This window comes from Bombina bombina, chromosome 3 (assembly GCF_027579735.1).
Source record: "Bombina bombina isolate aBomBom1 chromosome 3, aBomBom1.pri, whole genome shotgun sequence".
NCBI lineage: Eukaryota > Metazoa > Chordata > Amphibia > Anura > Bombinatoridae > Bombina > Bombina bombina.
This window is the reverse complement of record NC_069501.1, coordinates 659,274,706-659,289,899: the sequence shown is the minus strand read 5'-3', so window position 1 is coordinate 659,289,899 and position 15,194 is coordinate 659,274,706. Positions and strand designations below refer to the sequence as shown.

Here is a 15,194-nt window from a genome sequence, read left to right as displayed (position 1 = left end):
GGCTGATATTTATAAAAAAACTATTGATCGCAATAATCTTTTGCGGTATGAGAGTGCCCATCCACCGGCACTTCTGAATTCTCTTCCCTATTGTCAGTTCTTGCGAGTCAAAAAAATTGTATCAGATCCTGATTTGTCTAGTCAAAGACTCGATGAAATGGGTCAGTTATTCAGTGAGCGTGGTTACCCTGATACTGTAATTAAATCTGATTTGGACAATGTTGATGGTAGGATGAGACATGATATTCTTCATCATAAAATAGCCAATAAGGATAAAATTAAGGGTGACAGAATTACTTTTGTCACCGAATATAACAAACAAAGTAATAAAGTTATTAGTATCCTGAGAAAACATTGGCATATTTTATGAGTGTAATCCTGACATTAAGGCTTTTAAGGAAAACTTTATGCCTGCATTTAGACGTGCTCCTTCTCTCAGAGATAAGCTTGTGAGTAGTGATGTTGGTACAACTAAGACAGGTGGCACTAGATACATTACTAGTGCAAATAGAGGTTGTTACCCTTGTTTGGGTTGCTTTAGCTGCAGCAGCATGATTAAAGGTGCAGTGTTTTTTCACCCACATACAGGAAAAAAAATTTGATATAAATTGCTATTGTACTTGTAATAGCGAATATATAATTTATCTTATCAAATGCCCATGTGGGCTCCTTTATGTTGGCGAGACGACACGTAAAGCACGTGAGAGAATGAATGAGCATAAATCCAGTATCAGGAGGGGGGATTTAGAAGCCCCTGTTGCACACCATTTTATTAAGGCTAAACATAACATTTCTCAACTCAGGTTTCAGATTATAGAACAGGTACATAGACCCAGGAGAGGAGGTAATAGGGAAAATTTATTAAAGAAAAGAGAAGCTTTTTGGATCTTTAAGTTAGGAACTTTGCAACCAAAAGGTATGAATAGAGATCTGGATTGGTCTATTTTCTTATAAAATTTGATATTCTTCAAAATGACTGCTTTCCATGATTTTATATTTGTTTTTAAGTGATTTTTGAGCACTTTGTACTTTTTTGTATCATTTGTTGAAGGATTGTGAAAATATATAAATGTAATAATGCAATAATATAAATCACCACTAGAGGGTGTAATACTATTGAACGGTTGTAATTTACTAGCTGTTTGCTAATTGTTACTTGATTACACCTGTGTATAGGTATATAAGGACATGCTTGAGTGCCATTATGTATTCACATGATTAAGGGGTAAGACCCCGAAACGTTGTGGACTTTTTTCTTGTGCCATAATAAATTGGTTATAATTTATGCTGCTGCTATCTCTGTGTGTTCCTATCTAAACAAGAAACTTCCCAGGTACCTGTCCAGGTCCATGGATCTTCAGGCGGAAGCGATGGATGCGTTAACACTTCCTTGGTGTTACCAACCTGCTTATATTTTCCTGCTTCTAGTTCTTCTTCCAAGAGTGATCTCCAAAATCATCATGGAAAAATAATTTGTTACTGGTAGCTCCAGCATGGCCTCACAGGTTTTGGTATGCGGATCTTGTTCGGATGTCCAGTTGCCAACCTTGGCCACTTCCGTTAAGGCCAGACCTGTCTCAAGGTACGTTTTTCCCTCAGGATCTCAAATCCTTAAATTTGAAGGTATGGAAATTGAATGCCTGGTGCTTAGTCATAGAGGTTTCTCTGACTCTGTGATTAATACTATGTTACCGGCTCGTAAATCTGTTTCTAGGAATATTTATTATCGAGTTTGGAAGACTTATATTTCATGGTGTTCTTCTCATAAATTCTCCTGGCATTCTTTCAGAATTCCTAGAATTTTACAGTTTCTTCAGGATGGTTTGGATAAGGGCTTGTCTGCAGGTTCCTTGAAGGGACAAATCTCTGCTCTTTCTGTTTTATTTCACAGAAAGATTGCTAAGCTTCCTGATATTCACTGTTTTGTACAGGCTTTGGTCCGTATTAAGCCTGTCATTAAATTAATCTCTCCTCCTTGGAGTCTTAATTTGGTTTTGAAGGCTTTAAACGCTCCTCCATTTGAGCCTATGCATTGTTTGGACATTAAACTACTTTCTTGGAAAGTTCTGTTCCTTTTGGCTATCTCTTCTGCTAGAAGAGTTTCCGAATTATCTGCTTTTTCTTGTGAATCTCCTTTTCTGATTTTCCATCAGGATAAGGCAGTTTTGCAGACTTCATTTAAATTTCTACCTAAGGTTGTGAATTCTAACAACATTAATAGAGAAATTGTTGTCCCTTCTTTGTGTCCTAATCCTAAGAATTCTTTGGAGAGATCCTTACATTCTTTGGACGTGGTAAGAGCTTTGAAATATTATGTTGAAGCTACTAAAGATTTCAGGAAGACTTCTAATCTATTCGTTATCTTTTCTGGTTCTAGGAAAGGTCAGAAGGCTTCTGCTATTTCCTTGGCATCTTGATTAAAGCTTTTGATTCATCATGCTTATTTGGAGTCGGGTTAGGCCCCGCCTCAGAGAATTACAGCTCATTCTACTGGATCAGTCTCCACTTTGTGGGCTTTTAAGAATGAAGCTTCAGTTGATCAGATTTGCAAAGCAGTAACTTGGTCTTCTTTGCATACATTTACTAAATTCGAACGTTTTGATATATGTGCCTGTTCGGAAGCAGTTTTTGGTAAAAATGTTTTTCATGCAGCTGTTTGTTTGATTCCTCTGTTTATGTTTGAGTTTTTTTTATTTTTATTATAAGAATAAACTTATATTTTGGGTTGTGGATTTATTTTTTTCAGCGGAAAATGGCTGTTATTATTTTAACCCTCCCTCTCTAGTGACTCTTCTGTGGAGTTCCACATCTTGGGTATTACTATCCCATACGTCACTAGCTCATGGACTCTTGCCAGTTACATGAAAGAAAACAGAATTTATATAAGCACTTACCTAATAAATTAATTTCTTTCATATTGGCAAGAGTCCATGAGACCCACTCTTTTTATGGTGGTCATGATTTTTTTGTATAAAGCACAATTATTTCCAAATTCCTTTGTTCCTTTTTACTCCTTTCTTTATCAGCCCACTACTTTGCTATTCATTAAACTGAATTTTGGGTGTGGTGAGGGATGTATTTATAGGCATTTTGAGGTTTGGGAAACTTTGCCCCTCCTGGTAGGATTGTATATCCCATACGTCACTAGCTCATGGACTCTTGCCAATATGAAAGAAATGAATTTATCAGGTAAGTTCTTACATAAATTATGTTTTTTAACTGAGTTATGCCCCAAACTGTAGTTCAACGCCTAAAAACCCAACACAGGGTAAATTATGTTAACAACTTTGTCACGCACCTAGGGGTTAAGATATCTCATAATATACAGCAGATAAAGACAATTACCTCCCCCTGCTGTCTGAGCTACGTACCCTAAAAGTGAAATGGGACTATAAATATATTTCCTGTATTGGTAGACTCCCAGCCCTCAAAATGTCCTTTTTGCCCAAAATAACATACCTTTTCAGGTGTCTCCCAGTTAGAATCCCCAGATACTTGCTCCACCAGTTTCAGAGTGAGTTTACCAAATACATCTGGCACTATAAACCCCCTAGAGTGGCCCACAAAATTTTACAGAGTCCTCTCTATTGTGGAGGGATAGCCTTCCCCTGTATTTTCCGTTACTATGACGGGGCAATGTTAACACACATCTCATAATGGGGGGCAACAAAATCCCCCAGCAAATGGAAAGTTATAGAACAGGCCTCTTTGCTACACCACATATATCTACCAGACTTAATTTGGATCCCCCCACTCCTGCCGAACCCTAAACACTATTAACCCCATTATATGTGAGTGCATCGTGATGTGGGACAAAATCAGACATTATCCCTATATAGCCCCACACCCCTCCACTGGTTACCTCTCTCGCTGGTCTACTTTTGGGACTTCCTGATTCTCACCCCCAAAAGGTGAACACAACTAGGAGTAAAGGTAGTCTCAGACCTTTAGGCCCTCCCCTTCGCATTCACGTTTCTACACACTAGAAGAAATAAATGATGACTCTCCAATACCTCAATATATGACATTTGAACACATTAGATTAAAAAGCTTTTTGACAAGTTGGTGTTTTAAACCTAAACTGTCTCGCCCTTGCACATTGTGGGAAACCATATGGCATCAGGGCAATAGATTATGTAAACCTTTATCTCTACACTACACCCTCATAGGCAACATGGATGGTGAAAATAAACTACCTCACCTGCTCAAATGGGAGCTATACCTCAACACTACCATCTCGCTACAAATCTGGCAATCCACTATATCCCTTACTAAAAAAGCCCTACACTGTGTCACATTATTTGAGACCTATTACAAGCTACTGACAGACTGGTACTCTATTCCCACAAGACTTGCCAAAATGTATGGGTCTACCTCGTCTTTGTGCTGGCGGAACTGTGGACATATAGGAGACACTTTGCATATCTGGTGGGAGTGCACCAAACTTATACCGCTATGGAGCACCTGTTTCCGTGTGTTATCTGGACTAGGTATAACCCTCACCAAGACCCCCTCTAATGCTCGCCTTCATATTGGAACTCATTCCCTCCCTAAACATCAGACATATTTATGTATATACCTCCTATCCGCGACTAATTCAGCAATTGCCAAGTTGTGGAAAAACACGGCCCCTCCAAGTTGGGCTACGATACTAAATTCAATGGCATATATCTACACAATGGAGAAAGGTATATTCTACACGCTAAATAGGTCAGACTTACTCGAGCTTATATGGGCAGACTGGGGAGCATGTTATGATGCTACCTGGGCACCCAATGCCATGGTTAATTCTTATGCTTGATTACTGGACGATACTGACCCTACCTACCTTAACCCTCTTCTCCTCCCTTCTTTCCCACCTCACCCCATCCTTTCCTCCCCTACCTTTCTCACCTCTCCCCACTATCTAAAAATATTAGATGATATATATCTATGTATGACAATATATGTGATACCTACTTATTATTTGTACAGTTTATATGTTTGAGTTTAGGGGCCTGCGAGCCTCCTACATTTCTACCTCTATTGACTATTTGTTTCATATTATGATTTTTGTTTCAATAAAAGTTTTTGAAACTTACAAAAATAAAAAAATAAAAAAATTATGTTCTTTGGTGCTTTAAAAAAACAAAAACAAACTCATATGTCTTTATATATGTATGCACTTCATTCATTGATATGCAGTGCTTTAGTTGCTTTATGTTAAGTCTAAAAATCTCTCCTACAACTAATTGCAGATCTCATATATTCATTTCAGGTTTTACTATATTGGAGTGTGTAAATCACCAAATAACACATAAGAATATGCATTAAAAATATGCATATTCATTTGTATACCTAGTTGGTGTGTTAAGTGGATATAGTTTTTAATAGTTAAACATTCATTGGGGGCAAAGTTATTTAAGATCTGGAGACCATCTTCAGTATGTGACCAAATTTGAGCTTGAAGTCCTAGGAAACCTGGTCGATTTGGCTACATTTTAACATTTGACTTAGACCTTTCTCATTTAAATTTTTTGACATTTCTTTGACTTTAAATGCTTTTGATTAACTTTTTTTTTTTCTCTTTCCTCAAAGATGTGAAAATCATCATGAAAAACTAAGTGTATTTTGTTGGACTTGCAAGATTTGTATATGTCACCAGTGTGCCCTTTGGGGGGGAATGGTACGTATGTAATTTTTTTTCGCAATTTTTATTTCGTTTTTATTTATTTTTTATGTATTTTATTTTGTATTTCATTTTAGATAAGCATATCAAGTGTTTTAAATCTTTTCTAGTTTCTAATATCTCAATTTACTATTTTTAATGTAGAACAATGAATATTATTATTATTTTTATTTTTTTTAAATCATTTTTATTAAGGGCACTTTTTGAAATAATACAGACAGCATTATACAATAAGAAAGCAAAAAGAAAATACACCTGTTAATATTCCACAGTAAGCAGAGAACATAAATACACTATCTGTAAGAAGAAGCATAACAAAAAGGATCTTATTGACCTAATTGTATGCTTCTGCAATACTTCTAATAAATGGAATAGGCCACTCTTCAGCCTTGAGAATAAACTACACATCTACAGACAGTATATCGGTAAATATGAGACCACTGTCGAGTCTCTTTGAAATTAACTAGTCTCACTATATTAGCAAAAAAAAAATCGAAGTTCGTAACCGCAAAAATAAACTACTACGTATAAAGGAGCTGTAGTAAGATATCTTACTATCTTAGGGTATACCTAATGATGCTGCATAAAACAAATAGTTTAATATAGGGTATACTTAATGATGCTGCATAAAGCAAATCTAACAATCTATTTCTCTGAATAGGCAAATAGACTATCTCCTATAGCTGCCATATTAGAAGCACCAGACCTCTATGCCATCACAAATGATACAGCATGATATAATTACAGCTCAGTAAATATTGCAGCCTCCTGAACGCATCACAGCTCACTCTACTAGGGCTGTGGCTTCCACATGGGCCTTCAAGAACGAGGCTTCTGTTGATCAGATATGTAAGGCAGCGACTTGGTCTTCCCTGCACACTTTTGCCAAATTCTACAAATTTGATACTTTTTCTTCTTTGGAGGCTTTTTTTGGGAGAAAGGTTTTGCAAGCCGTGGTGCCTTCCGTTTAGGCAACCTGATTGGCTCCCTCCCTTCATCCGTGTCCTAAAGCTTTGGTATTGGTTCCCACAAGTTATGAATGACGCCGTGGACCGGACACACCAATGTTGGAGAAAACAGAATTTATGCTTACCTGATAAATTACTTTCTCCAACGGTGTGTCCGGTCCACGGCCCGCCCTGGTTTTTTAATCAGGTTTGATGAATTGCTTTCTTTAACTACAGTCACCACGGCACCCTATAGTTTCTCTTGTTTTTTTCTCCTGTCCGTCGGTCGAATGACTGGGGTGGGCGGAGCCTAGGAGGGACTATGTGGACGGCTTTTGCTGTGCTCTTTGCCATTTCCTGTTGGGGAGGAGAATATTCCCACAAGTTATGGATGACGCCGTGGACCGGACACACCGTTGGAGAAAGTAATTTATCAGGTAAGCATAAATTCTGTTTTTCTGAGCCAACATTGTCTAAGGCGGATGCTGTCCAGGAGTCTAATGACAATGTTTAATATATGCCGCAGTTTTCTCCTCAGGCGTCCCAAGTATCGCCCACACATTCAGTTAACTACGCTTCCTCTCTAACTCTGCCTGGAGTTACATTGCAAGACATCGCTAGCCTCATGTCCTCTGCGGTATCTGATGCGTTGTCTGCTTTTCCCATGCTGCAGGGCAAGCGCAAAAGGAAATGTAAAGAATCAGTGAGTAAGGCTTCTGACAGTGTTGTGGCTATTGCGAATGGCCCCTCCCAGAAGTCTGAGGAGGAAGATACTTTGGTAGCATCTGAGGGTGAAATCTCAGACTCAGACAGTGTATCTCCTTCTTCTGATGCTGAAGTTGTATCCTTTAGGTTTAAGCTGGAACACCTCCGTTTGTTACTTAAGGAGGTTTTAGCTACCTTGGACGACTCGGACACCACGGTCGTAGTCAATCCTAAGAAGTCTAGCAAGCTAAACAAGTATTTTGATGTACCTTCCATGGTGGAGGTTTTCCCTGTACCAGATCAGGCTACAGAGATTATTGCTAAGCAATGGGAGAGGCCGGGTATTCCTTTTTCTCCATCTCCCATTTTTTTAAAATGTTTCCTATTGCTGAGTCTATCAAGGAGTCTTGGTAGACGGTCCCCAAAGTGGAAGGGGCATTTTCCACTTTAGCTAAAAGGACCACTATTCCCATAGAGGATAGATGTTCACCAGGGTTTACAATGGCAACCTGCGGTGTGCATTGCTACCGTCACTAGTGCAGCAGCATACTGGTTTGATGCGTTGTGTGATTCTTTTCAGACAGACACTCCTCTTGAAGAAATCCAGGATAGGATTAAGGCCCTTAAATTGGCCAATTCTTTTATTACAGACGCTTCCCTTCAGGTGATTAAACTAGGAGCAAAAATTTCAGCGTTTGCCGTACTGGCCCGCAGAGCCTTATGGTTAAAATCCTGGTCTGCGGATGTGTCATTTAAGTCTAAGCTTTTGGCGATTCCCTTCAAGGGTAAGACTTTATTTGGCGCTAAATGAATAGCTAGGATTACACTACCTAAGGTGGAAATAGAATCAATACCTATATATTAAATATCTGTGGTAAATAAAACTCGTATTACAAAAATAACATATATGTGAATTAACCTAGAAATGACAAGTGCACTTGCTACTTAGTGTCAAACCTTGAAAAGCAAATAATGAAACTCTGTGGTCTAATCCGTGCTATGGTGTGTACTAGAATCTAACAATAGCCTTAACTAGTATTATGATGCAGGAAAAAGGATACAGTTTGTAAAAATTAATCAAAATACAAATGAAGTGTTAAGCGGTCTGCTAGGTGAAACAAAAATCTGTTATAATGTATAGGTTCCGGTATATGCAAATAAATCTCTCTGACTATAGTTTAAAAATTATATATATATATATATTTAATATTAAACATTAAACAATAATATAAAAATGTAGCTGACTGTTATAAAAAGACTCACACTAGGGACGTCTCCCTTAAGTGTAATAGGCAAGAAACAAATATTGGCTCCAAATAGAAAGAATATATCACACGGATGTCTGATATAACAAAGTTCCTGTATGATGGGAAAGTCACAGTTATATAACTAGTAAGGTACCTTACTGAACTCGGAGTTATGGGAGCTGGCAGCTCGACCATATGTTGATTCCTAGTGCTTTCTTCGGCGTCTGTGTCTTACGGGGTATTTCGCGGCTAAACAACAAACCGCCCGCTTTCGTAATGATTGGCGGTTTGGGCCACACACCCTTTTTTTGATAGGCCGGATGGATCCTCTTACTGAGTATGTGTGACGGTACCTCTGATGATAGGTGTAACAGTCCGGTCAATGTCACAACGTCACAAGGTGCCAACGTCACAAGGTGCCTGTGACCCTTAGATACGGTGAAAGTGTTCCTTAAAAACTGCACTCCATGCAGTATTAGCAGCAAAATAGGACAACTAATATTGGCGCTGATCAGATCCCTGGTCCTCAAGTGGCAGTTGGCTTTGTTCGTCCACAAGAGGGGGCTGGATCGCAGCTGTTAGTGTTATATAAGTCTCTTAGTGTCCAATATTAAAAACAAAAACACTGGAGTAAATTCTACGCGTTTCACCCCAGGAGGGCTTTATCAAGATACTCCAGGTATATTACACACACCTTTTAAAGGTGTTCCTTATATCTCATTGGCCAGTAGATAACCAATCTTATTGGAGCCAATAAACACCACCTCTTTCTTCTTAAAGGTGGAAATTCCTAAATCTGTACACTCACATATGTTGATATATATAAAGAGAAAAATAACACTAATAAATTTAACTAATTGTCAACGTTTTTTTAAAACATGGTGAAAATGAAATGTAAACCTAATCTATTGTTAATAAAGAAAATATAAGAGTATGGTGCCACCTATACCTTATATGCTAATCATATATTAACTTAGTGCGATGATACCAACTTTAATATCAAATATAGTACTGACTCTGATTCTTTCTTATTAAATAAGAACCCTAGGAGTTATAAGTAGAACCTAAATCTAAATCTGGACACTTACATATGCTGATTTATATAAAGAGAAAAATAACACTAATAAATTTAACTAATTATCAACGTTTTTAAACATGGTAAAAATAAAGTGTAGATCTAAGTGTAGGAAATATAAGAGTGTGGTGCCACCTATACCTTATGTGCTATTTATATATTAACTTAGTGCGATGATACCAAATTTGATATCAAATATAGTACTGACTCTGATTCTTTCTTATTAAATAATAACCCTAGCAGTTATAAGTAGATACCTATGTTTATTATGTATATTTGAATAATGTAGTGCCTGCTAAATCTCTCAGGCTGGTTATATATTGACATTAATAATATCTGCTTCATTATAACTCTGATTCTTTCTAATAGACAAATACATCTATATGGACTGAATAATGAAGTATGTAAAGTCTAATAATGTGGTGGGTGGTTTAGTTCTATATAATGCACCCCAAAGTAGTAATGATAGATGGTTACAGAAAAATGGATATTTCTAATTCTGAATTAAGTCCCTGGGGTTGTAAGGTTTGTAAAGTGTATATAGTTTCAGATTCGATTCTAAGTAGTTCTGTTTCCAAATTACCCCCTCTCCAATTCCTAGTTACTTTTTTGATACCCCAAAATCTAAAATCTGCCAAATTATTATTGTGTTTATCTTTGAAGTGTTGATATAAAAATGTATCTTTTTTCCCTTTTTCTATTATCCAAAGGTGCTCACGGATCCTTTCTCTAAGGCTTCTTGTTGTCTCACCAATATATTGTTTGTTGCATGTACATTGAATCATGTATATTACTCCTTTGTCTTGGCACCTAATTGTACTATCTATTTTGTAAACTTTTCCTGTTTGTGTCGATTTGTATTCCTTAATTTTGTGACTGTGTTGGCATGACTTACAGTTGATACAGGGGAAGAAGCCATTTAAATTTTCTCCTGACAGACTAATTTGTTTTTCCTTATTTTGTTCATTTTTGAACTCACTTGGAGCTAGGATAGTTTTAAGGTTCCTGGCCTTTTTGTAGATGATATTAGGGTATGGAGGGACTCTGTTACCAATAATAGGATCATTCTGCACCAAGTGCCAATGTTTATTCATGATTTTTTTCAGAGTCTTATAATCCTCATTATAATTCGTGATTAATGGTGTATTAATGTAATTGCTCTCTGAAACAACTGTCTTAGATTTATCCTTATATTTAAGAAATTCTTTCCTATCAATGGATTCGATATCTTTTTTGGCTTTAGTAATTAAATCTTTTTTATATCCCTTCTCAAGGAATTTTCTTTCCAGAAAATCTGCTTGTTCCAGGTAGTCTGCATTATTTGAACAATTTCTACGTAAGCGGATGCATTGACTTTTTGGGACATTTTCTTTCCATCTTTTCAGATGGCAACTATCTGAATGTATCAGGTTGTTAGCATCTACCTTTTTGGCCTATCAAAAAAAGGGTGTGTGGCCCAAACCGCCAATCATTACGAAAGCGGGCGGTTTGTTGTTTAGCCGCGAAATACCCCGTAAGACACAGACGCCGAAGAAAGCACTAGGAATCAACATATGGTCGAGCTGCCAGCTCCCATAACTCCGAGTTCAGTAAGGTACCTTACTAGTTATATAACTGTGACTTTCCCATCATACAGGAACTTTGTTATATCAGACATCCGTGTGATATATTCTTTCTATTTGGAGCCAATATTTGTTTCTTGCCTATTACACTTAAGGGAGACGTCCCTAGTGTGAGTCTTTTTATAACAGTCAGCTACATTTTTATATTATTGTTTAATGTTTAATATTAAATATATATATATATAATTTTTAAACTATAGTCAGAGAGATTTATTTGCATATACCGGAACCTATACATTATAACAGATTTTTGTTTCACCTAGCAGACCGCTTAACACTTCATTTGTATTTTGATTAATTTTTACAAACTGTATCCTTTTTCCTGCATCATAATACTAGTTAAGGCTATTGTTAGATTCTAGTACACACCATAGCACGGATTAGACCACAGAGTTTCATTATTTGCTTTTCAAGGTTTGACACTAAGTAGCAAGTGCATTTGTCATTTCTAGGTTAATTCACATATATGTTATTTTTGTAATACGAGTTTTATTTACCACAGATATTTAATATATAGGTATTGATTCTATTTCCACCTTAGGTAGTGTAATCCTAGCTATTCATTTAGCGCCAGTTATTCACCTCTAGTTTTCTTTATTAACTTTAATCAAACTACTAAGGAGGAGTAGTTTTCATAACTAGGCTTTTAGGATTACAGTTAGCGCCAACCCTTATTCTAACCACTAAGACTTTATTTGGGCCAGGCTTGGCGGAAATTATTTCCGACATTACGGGAGGAAAGGGTCATTTCCTATCTCAGGATAAGAGGAATAAGCAGAAAGGACATCAGAGTAATTTTCGTTCCTTTCGAAATTTCAAGGGTAAGACTTCCTCTCCCTCTACAGAACAAGAACAGTCCAAGCCTGCCTGGAGGTCCAACCAGTCTTGGAACAAGGGTAAGCAATCTAAGAAGCCCGTTAAGGACTTAAAGTCAGCATGAAAGGTCTGCCCCCGATCCGGGACCGGATCTTGTGGTGGGTGGGGCAGACTTTCCTTCTTTGATCACGCTTGAGTTCGGGATGTTTAGTATACCTGGGCGGTGGACATAGTGTCCCAGGGATACAAACTAGAATTCCCAGGGACAGGTTTCTGCTCTCAAGATTATCTGTAGACCAGATAGAGAGGCGTTCTTACGCTGTGTTCAAGACCTTTCCAACCTGGGACTGATAGTTCCTGTTCCAATGCAGAAGCAGGGTCTGGGATTTTACTCCAATCTGTTTGTGGTTCCCAAAAAAGAGGGAACTTTCCGACCATTTCTAGATATCAAGAGTCTAAACTTGTTCCTCCAGAGTACTGTCCTTCAAAATGGAAACTATTCGTTCCATTCTTCACTTGGTTCAAGAGGGTCAATTCATGACAACAGTAGATTTAAAGGACGCATGCCTGCATGTTCCCATCCACAGGGATCATCACAAGTTTCTGAGGTTTGCCTTTTTAGACAAACACTTCCAGTTTGTGGCTCTTCCATTCGGCCTTGCCACAGCTCCCATCATTTTTTCAAAAGTCCTGGGATCCTTGTTGGTGGTGCTCCGGTTGCGGGGTATTGGAGTGACTCCTTATCTGGACGATATCCTGGTTCAGGCGCCATCCTTTCAACAAGCGAACTCCCACACAGAGTTGTTGTTGTTATCCTTCCTGCGGTCACACGGATGGAAGGTGAATCAGGGAAAGAGTTCCTTAATTCCAGCTACAAGGGTAGTGTTCTTGGGAACCATAATAGATTCTCTATCAATGAAAATTTTTCTGACACAGGTCAGAAAATCAACTCTTGTCTGGCGCTTCAGTCCTCTCCTCGGCCATCAGTGGCCCAATGTATGGAGGTAATCGGTCTGATGGTAGCTGTCATGGACATCATTCAGTTTGCCCGTTTCCACCTTAGACCTCTGCATTTATGCATGCTCAAGCAGGGGAACAGAGATTATTCGGACCTGTCTCCGCGATTTACATCTGGATCAGGAGACAAGGGATTCTCTTCTTTGGTGGTTGCCTCAGGATCATCTCTCCCAGGGAACTTGCTTCCGCAGACCCAACTGGGTGATTGTGACGATGGACGCCAGCCTGTTGGGATGGGGAGCAGTCTGGGTCTCTCTAAAGGCTCAGGGGACTTGGACTCGGCAGGAGTCATTTCTACCCATAAACATTCTAGAACTGAGAGCAATCTTCAATGCTCTCCTAGCATGGCCTCAGTTAGCCTCGGCCCGGTTTCTCAGGTTCGAATCAGACAACATAACTTCAGTGGCTTACATCATTCATCAGGGGGGAACTCTGAGTTCCTTAGCTATGACAGAGGTAGCCAAGATTATTCGGTGGGCTGAGACCCACAACTGCTGTCTATCTGCAATCCATATTCCAGGAGTGGACAATTGGGAGGCGGATTTTCTGATCAGACAGACTTTTCATCTGGGGGAGTGGGAACTCCATCCGGATGTGTGTTCCAGCTTGATTCTCAAATGGGGACTGCCGGAATTGGATCTCATGGCATCTCGTCAGAATGCCAAGTTCCCGTAATACGGGTCGATGTCGAGGGATCCTCAGGCTGTCCTGATAGATGCTCTAGCGGTCCCTTGGAATTTCAGTCTAGCATACCTATTTCCTCCGTTTGCTCTCCTTCCTCGGGTCATTGCTCGAATCAAACAGGAGAAGGAGTCGGTGATCCTCATTGCACCGGCGTAGCCCCGCAGGATCTGGTATGCAGACATAGTGGAGATGTCATCTCTTCCACCTTGGAGACTTCCATTGAGGAAGGACCTTCTACTTCAAGGGCCCTTCCTTCATCCAAATCTCGTTTCTCTGAAACTGACTGCTTGGAGATTAAATGCCTAATTTTATCTAAGCGGGGATTTTCATTGAGACCATGATTCAGGCTCGTAAACCTGTTACCAGGAAGATTTACTACAAGATATGGCGTAAATATCTGTATTGGTGTGAATCCAAAGGCTACTCTTGGAGTAGAGTTCGGATTCCTAGAATTCTAGCCTTTTCTCCAAGAGGGTTTGGAGAAGGGTTTATCGGCCAGTTCCTTGAAAGGTCAAAAATCTGCCTTGTCTATTTTGTTACATAAACGTCTGGCTGATGTTCCAGACGTGTAATCATTCTGTCAGGCCTTGGTCAGAATCAGGCCTGTGTTTAAACCTGTTACTCCTCCCTGGAGTCTTAGAGTTCTTCAGCAGGCTCTGTTTGAACCTATGCATTCCTTAGATATTAAAATGTTATCTTGGAAGGTTTTGTTTCTTGTTGCTATTTAGAGTCTGCTCGTAGAGTCTCAGAGCTCTCGACGTTGCAGTTTGATTCTCCTTTCCTTATTTTTCATTCGGTAGTTTTGCGTACTAAGTTAGGGTTTCTCCCTAAGGTGGTTTCGGATTGGAACATTAATCAGGAGATTGTTGTTTCTTCTTTATGTCCTAACCCATCTTCTCATAAAGAACATCTGCTGCACAACCTAGACGTGGTGCGTGCATTAAAGTTCTATCTACAGGCGACTAAGGATTTTCGCCAGTCTTCTGCTCTGTTTGTGGTTTTCTCTGGGAAACGTAAGGGGCAGAAAGCTATGGCTACTTCTCTTTCTTTGTGGCTCATTCTACTCTTCTTGGGCATTCAAAAATGAAGCTTCTGTGGAACACATTTGCAAGGCTCCAACTTGGTCCTCTCTTCACACTTTTTCTAAATTTTATAAGTTTGATACCTTTGCATCGGCTGAGTCTTCTTTTGGGAGAAAGGTTCTTCAAGCAGTGGTGCCTTCCGTTTTAGGTTCCCTGTCTTGTCCCTCCCATATCATCGGTGTCCTCTAGCTTGGGTATTGATTCCCAATAGTAATTGGATGATCCGTGGACTCATTGTGTCATTATAAAGAAAACACAATTTATGCTTACCTGATGATAAATTTCTTTCTTTCTTGACACGATGAACCCACGGCCCGCCCTGTTTTTAAGA

The 15,194-nt window shown here is 38.9% G+C and overlaps 1 protein-coding gene across 1 annotated transcript in view; it reads left to right on the top strand.

Moving 5' to 3' along the window:
- The window catches only part of TRIM37 (tripartite motif containing 37), a 1,136,753-nt gene that overhangs the window by 84,577 nt on the left and 1,036,982 nt on the right, over positions 1-15,194 (top strand). Inside the window, exon 5 of the mRNA XM_053707386.1 lies at positions 5,578-5,665. Within this exon, the coding sequence (XP_053563361.1) occupies positions 5,578-5,665 (88 nt within the window). The remainder of the gene's footprint in view (positions 1-5,577; positions 5,666-15,194) is intronic.